At 53.0% G+C, this 6853-nt stretch overlaps 1 protein-coding gene across 1 annotated transcript in view; it reads right to left on the reverse strand.

The window, feature by feature from the left end:
- Positions 1-6852, reverse strand: part of LOC107121440 (disintegrin and metalloproteinase domain-containing protein 33-like) — a gene marked incomplete at its 5' end in the record, with an annotated part of 89634 nt that extends 82782 nt beyond the window's left edge. Inside the window, one exon of the mRNA XM_015424348.1 lies at positions 6782-6852. Coding sequence (XP_015279834.1) covers positions 6782-6852 — 71 coding nt within the window. The remainder of the gene's footprint in view (positions 1-6781) is intronic.
- Position 6853: the final 1 nt, after the last annotated feature.

Consider the following 6853-nt stretch of genomic DNA (forward strand, 5'->3'; position numbering starts at 1 on the left):
ACCATCTCCTTCCCCCTGCCGTTCCTTGGCTACTTCCGAGAGAGTCACAACAACACGCTTTTCAACCTCAGCCCGGCTTTCCACGATCAAGTCTATCTCCGAAACACTTCCTCCCTCGGCCGGGCTCCAAGCGAAGAGAGGTTTTCAGCGGGGGAGCTGGCACCGGCCCGGGAGCCCGAACAGAGTCTCCGTCTCTGTTTGCTTTTCTCTCCTTCCCTCCCCCCTTCCCTCCACCCAAAAAACCCTCCATGTGTATATACAAGAAGAGAAATAACATTCCAGAATCCCCAGCAAGACCTGAGGTTTGCAGCCAAAGGAAACGCGAGGAGAAGACGTCTCATTAGCGAGGCGGATAAATCCAGAACGGACCCAGACATTATTCCAGAGAGACAGAAGGAACCACAAACTTGGAAACTAACAGCGCGGCCTTATCCTGCTGTGGGCAGATGCGTGGCCCTCTGGCTTTGAAAGCTGCTGCCCGGCCTTTGTTCCACGGACCTATCTCCAAACCGAGTTTACTGCCAAGTCGGCTAAACTAGCAAGCTGTGGTCACCACACTTCAAAAAGGATTTCACAGCATTGGGAAAAGTGCAGAAAAGGGCAACTCGAATGATACAAGGGTTGGAACACTTTCCCTATGAAGAAAGGTTAAAGCGCTTAGGGCTCTTTATAGTTTGGAGAAATGACGGCTGAGGGGTGACACGATCGAGGTTTATAGGATTATGCATGGGATAGAGCAGGTCGAGAAAGAAGGACTTTTCTCCCTTTCTCACAATACGAGAACTCGTGGGCACTCCATGAAATTGCTGAGCAGTCGGCTTAGAGCGGATAAAAGGAAGTCCTTCTTCACCCAAAGAGTGATTCACACATGGAATTCACTGCCACAGGAGGTGGCAGCGGCTACAAGCATGGAGAGCTTCAAGAGGGAATTGGATAAACATATGGAGCAGAGGTCCATCAGTGGCTCTTAGCCACAAGGTATAGATAGGAACTCTCAGTCTGGGGCAAGTGATGCTCTGTATTCTTGGTGCTGGGGGGGGGCAATAGTGGGAGGGGCTTCTAGTGTCCTGGCCACACTGCTGGACCTCCTGGTGGCACCTGGTATTTTTGGCCACTGTGTGACACAGAGTGTTGGACTAGATAAGCCATTGGCCTGATACAACATTGGCGTCTCTTATCTTCTTACTAGGAGCAAGGCCCATTGTGGGACCCAGACAACGAGCACCAGAAGGACGCATGACCTCCCCGCGCAAACGGTGTAGACGTGCCACCGAGACCCCGGGGCAGCAGCATGGGTCCCGGGCGGTGTCCTCACACAGGCAGCATCCTCCAGGCTGACTCCCCCGCTGGGCAGCCTGGTAGCCCGGTGGCGGTTGCCGGCTCACAGGCCAACCACGCGCAGTGGTCCTGGCCCAGCGGGTGGAGGGGTAGTGCAGTGGGAGGACTTTGGGCGATGTGAGAGCCCTATGCCCAGTGTGACGGCTCAGCCGCAGGCTGCCCGCAAGGGGAATGAGGGCCAGGCCCGTACTGCCAGGCCCCCAGCGAGACCGCCATCTCAAGAGGCGGGGAAAGGGGTCGGCATAGCGTTCATGGGTGGGCGGATGCTGGCAGCGTCAGGGCCGTTTGGAGTGGTGCGCGGGCCAGCAGGGTGGTGGGCCCCATGTGGGCGTAGGCCAGGTGGCGAGGTGGTGGGGCTCGGAGGTGTCCAGCCGCCGGAGCATCCATCCCAGGCGGCAGCTCCCCGGAGACTGAGGGCGAGACACCGCCCGGTGGGTCTGTGGGCGGGACGGAGGCAACAGAGGGAGGCAATGCAGCGAGGGGATTGGCCCCCCATCCTGAGCAACAGACCAGGGACCCAAAGGCTGGGGAGGCGTGGGAACGTCCCACACAAAAACTCTGTTATAAATTTTATATATAAGGAGAGATGGTTCTTAAATTCAGTTTGGCCACTGATTCGAGTAAATGTGCCGCTCAGGTCCCAAAACCCTTCGTCAGGGAGCCCTAGTTGTGAATTTTACACAAAGAGTGGTGCCACAGTGGAATCGGCTGCCTGGGGAGGCGGGGAGCTCCCCCTCCCTGGCAGTCTTGAAGCAGCGGCTGGACAAACACTTGTCGGGGATGCTCTAGGCCAGTGATGGCGAACCTTTTAGAGAATGAGTGCCCAAACTGCAACCCAAAACCCACTTATTTATTGCAAAGTGCCAACACGGCAATTTAACCTGAATCCTGAGGTTTTACTTTAGAGAAAACAACTCATACATTAACTTAAGATGATCCAAACAAAGTAAGGAGAGCAATCCCAAATGCTTTCATTTACTTAAAATTATTTGGCAGAGAATTCCACACTTTAACGACGGTCTGGGCCTGGCTGGGGCGACGGCACGCATGCCCACAGAGAGGGCTCTGAGTGCCACCTCTGGCCCCCATGCCATAGGTTCGCCACCACTGCTCTAGGCTGATCCTGCATCGGGCAGGGGGCTGGACTAGACGGCTTGCATGGCCCCTTTGTACGCTTCTGTGATCCTATGTTCTGAGGTCCTGCCAGCAGTTCTTAGATCTGAGCTTCCCTGCAGCTTAAACCCCCTGCATGTCCCAGCTCTTTGGCCAGCACGCGAAGGCCGCTGCCAAAAATGGCAGCTGCACGCTTAATTCCCCCTCTCGTCGTGCCTAGTGGAGCTTGTCCATGCTTAGACTTCACAACGTTGTACGTCTGGAAGTCATGCTTATACAGCGAATTTGGACAGATGGGGGCGGGTGAGCATTGCCCTGGGTAATGCCGATCGCTCTGAGGTCAGGAAGGAATTTTCCTCCAGCCCAGATTGGCCCAGGAGACCTGGAGGTTTCTTTGCCTTCCTCTGAGCACTGCGGGTCACTGGGGGAGTGGAGGGGGGGGGAGGTAGTTGTGAATTTCCTGCACTGTGTGAGGGGTTGGACTAGATGACCCTGGAGGTCCCTTCCAGCTCTATGTTTTTCCTCTGGCAACCATCCATGATTTCCAGTGGGGATGGGGATATCGTAGGTGATACGATAACCATCTTCAAGTACTTGAAGGGCTGTCCTATAGAGGATGGCGCGGAGTTGTTTTCTGTTGCCCCAGAAGGCCGGACCAGAACCGGCGGGTTGAAATTAAATCAGAAGAGTTTTCGGATAAACGTGAGGAAGAACTTCCTGGCAGAACGGAGAGGCGAAGCGCGTGCCTACCATTTCCAGCAGCAGCCGCTGCCGCCCAACTGGTGTAACATCTGTTTGGGTGAGAATTCATTCACAGAGTGAAACTGTGCTTGCTATGCATGTGCGGCGACATGACGCATCTTTGGGCATCCACGCTGAAATGCGATCTGAACAGAGAGATACATGTAAATCCCCCCAGCGTACTCGGTTTTGTGGGGAGGGGAAGGGAAAGGAGTTTGTAAGCCGCTCTAAGACTCCAAGTGAAGGGCGGGGTATAGACTCAATCTCTTCTTCTTCCTTCTTCCTTCTTCCTTCTTCCTTCTTCCTTCTTCTTCTTCTTCTTCTTCTTCTTCTTCTTCTTCTTCTTCTTCTTCTTCTTCTTCTTCTTCTTCTTCTTCTTCTTCCAAAACAGTTATGTGCCAACTAAGCTATACATAGGCACCAGTCACACGGGCAGGAAACTGCGGGGGGGAAGCGTGGCTGTTTGCCCCGGGGCAAACTAACGCACGGTTAAAGGATCAGACCTCCCCTGGAGGGTCCGTGGGAAGGGAGAGGTGCTGATCACAGGACGATCCTGCGTGCAACAAAGAAGCGCGCGGTGCGGCAAACGGGTGGTTTTTTTTGTCGTGTACACCAAAAATGTGCATGCTCCGTTGGGTGCTTGTGCACATCCATGGAGACTTGGGGGGGGGAAACCCTTGCTTGCAAGGGGACATGGGCGGGCGCCGGATGCCACCGGAAACGCGATCAGACGCCCGCCCTTGCCCTGCAGTTTCCGGAAACTAGTACCTCCGAGGTACTCGTTTTTTCAGCGCGGTTTCGGCGGGAAGCCTCGGTTGAGCCACGGAAGCGCTACGCTTCCCAGATGTGCCTGTGAGATCACGCCCGGAAACTCCGCCTGACTTCCGTCTCTCTAGTGTGGCTAATGTTCCGTGTGCTTTTCAGAGCTGTGAGATATTTTATTCTTTATCCCTGTAACAATATCACTCCTTCCCCTTCTGTAACCTGATGGACAATTGTATGTCTTATATCATCTACACATCTCCACTCTCATTAAGCCAAAACTACCTATTGCCAGAGGACTACCTCTCCAGAATGTGAACAGTTGTACAAGAATGTATTTATTTATTTATTTCAGCTTATATTCTGCCCTCCCCCAAGTGGGCTCAGGGCAGATCACAACAGCAGTACACATGCCAGATAAGGAAGTGGTTGTATTCAAACATACAGTAAGTTTATGCTTGATGCAAAAGGAAGTAGAGCCTATATTTCCCATGGTCCCCCCCCCCAATTCTTGCACAAAATCCTGGCAGGAGAAAACAACCACCAGTTTTATCCATACATGGAGAAGCTGCCTCCGTTCAAAAGGAAATGCAGCCGCCCTGGCTTCTCCCAGTACATGAGCTGTATGCAAACCTCCTTTACCAAAACGAGAGGTGCAGGGGCTCAAAACGAGAGGTTCTGGGGCCCTCTGCACCTCCCCTCCGTCTGAGGTTGTGGCTAGCCAGTTGCGAAGTAGCATTCTTTGCGTGCTCAAAAGACTCTGAAGTCTTAACCCACACATTCCAGGGCTGAGTCCTCCACATTGAACAGAGCTTTAGAATCTAAGCCAGGGCTCAAGATAAACCTGACTTAGAATCACAGAATCATAGAACGTTAGAGTTGGAAGGGACCTTGCAGGTCATCTAGTCCAACCCCCGCACTCTGCAGGAGCAGAGCCAAAAGAGAGCCCTACAACATACCCAAAAGATGGTCGTCCAACCTTCGCTTGGAAACGTCCAGCGAAGGAGCCTCCACCACCTCCCGAGGCAGACTGTTCCACTGCTCAACCACTCTTACAGTTGGGAAGTTTCTCCTGATATTTAGCCGGTAACGACTCCCTTGTCATTTCCACCCATTAGGCCTAGTCTTGCACTCTGGACCAAGAGAGAATAGATCTGCTCCATCTTCTACATGACGGCCCTTCACATACTTGAACACGGCTATCATGTCCCCTCTAGATTTGAAGAATGTAAGAATGTAAGAGAAGCCATGTTGGATCAGGCCAGTGGACCATCCAGTCCAACACTCTGTGTCTCCCAGTGGCCAAAACCCAGGTGCCATCAGGAGGTCCACCAGCGGGTCCAGCACTCCAGAAGCCCCCAGTCTTACCCCCAAAGCACCAGAAGACAGACCATCACTGCCTCAGACAGAGTGTTCCATCTATAAGAACAGAAGAGAAACCATGTTGGATCAGGCCAGTGGACCATCCAGTCCAACACTCTGTGTCACGCAGTGGTCAAAACCCAGGTGCCATCAGGAGGTCCACCAGCGGGGCCAGAACTCCACAAGCCCTCCCACTCTTGCCCCCCAAGTACCAAGAATACAGAACATCACTGCTCCAGACATAGTCTTCCATGTATAAGAACATAAGAGAAACTATGTTGGATCAGGCCAATGTAGGCTTGCCAAGTCCCCCCGCCCGAGAGGCCCTGTCCCCGCCGATGGCGGATTGGGCCCCGGGGGGAAGCCCACCCCCAAAGCACATGACATGCCCGGCGTCAGCACGTCACCCGGACGTGACGCAGTCACAAGAGAAATGTTAGGCAGGTAATTTATACCCCACCTTCTTGAGTAGATATAAATTGCCTGCCTACCATTATTCTTCTCACCTTGACATAGAGAGTACTCCATCTTTCTGTGTTATACCTCTGAGGATGCCAGTCACAGCTGCTAGTGAAACGCCAGGTCCCACAATGCCAAGACCACAGCCATAAAACCCAGAAAATCACCAACAGCTAATAAACTCCAGCTGTGAAAGCACACAAATTTGTTTAATTTCTACAATGCACGGGGGTCATTTCCTGCAGGAACGCACAGGAGTGGAGCTCCAGCAGTAAAGAGCCCAGGGGGTGGGCACATGCAACAAGCCCCACCCCCTGCTCCCAGCAACCCTCAGTCAGAGCAAGAAGCAGCCAGGTATGACGTTGCAGATCATCCCCCTGGCCCCCAGTCCAAAACATTCCTGTGGCACCCTTAAGACCAAGTTTTATTTAGGTACAAGCTCTCCCTCCTCTGAGAGGACGGATTTGCACGTTCCTCCCCCCCTCCCAATAGCTAGCAATCCAAAACAGTCCAGTGGAGCCTGAATGGTGGGTGTTGCCTTCTGACACACTTCCGGTGATGTCAGGGGGTGTGGCATATCCAAATAAGTTATGCTAATGAGCTCCTGCACCTCTTTTTCTACGAAATGACCCCTGACGATGCATATAAGAAAGTTGCGGAACCCAGTTTTCCCAGGCACGGTGCTTTGACTCTTGACAATAATGCACCGCATCTAAGAGAAGTTTTTCAGCGTTCAACCCCGTCTGCTGAGATGAGCGTACTGTACTCCTTGCAACGAGCCTCTAAAGAAGGCCAGCATTGATATCGCTGTCTTGTAGACGGGGAAGGGGTTGGGTGTTCAGAGAAAGAACCTTGCATAAGGATTTCTAGTGAGCTTGTTGCAGAGGAAAGTTTGGGATGGGATACCTCCCAGAGCTCAGCTCTCCCTCTCTCTGTCTCTCTCTTAGCGACTACGCAGCATTTTTAACTGGAAGATGGCGCACGGTCTCGACAGGCATACACTTACTGGTTTTTCTCCAGCACCAGAATAAGTTCCCTGCCCTCGACGCTCACGGCCACCTCTGCGCGGTCCGGGGAC

Source organism: Gekko japonicus, unplaced genomic scaffold, assembly GCF_001447785.1.
Source record: "Gekko japonicus isolate JY-2015 unplaced genomic scaffold, Gekko_japonicus_V1.1 scaffold4026, whole genome shotgun sequence".
NCBI lineage: Eukaryota > Metazoa > Chordata > Lepidosauria > Squamata > Gekkonidae > Gekko > Gekko japonicus.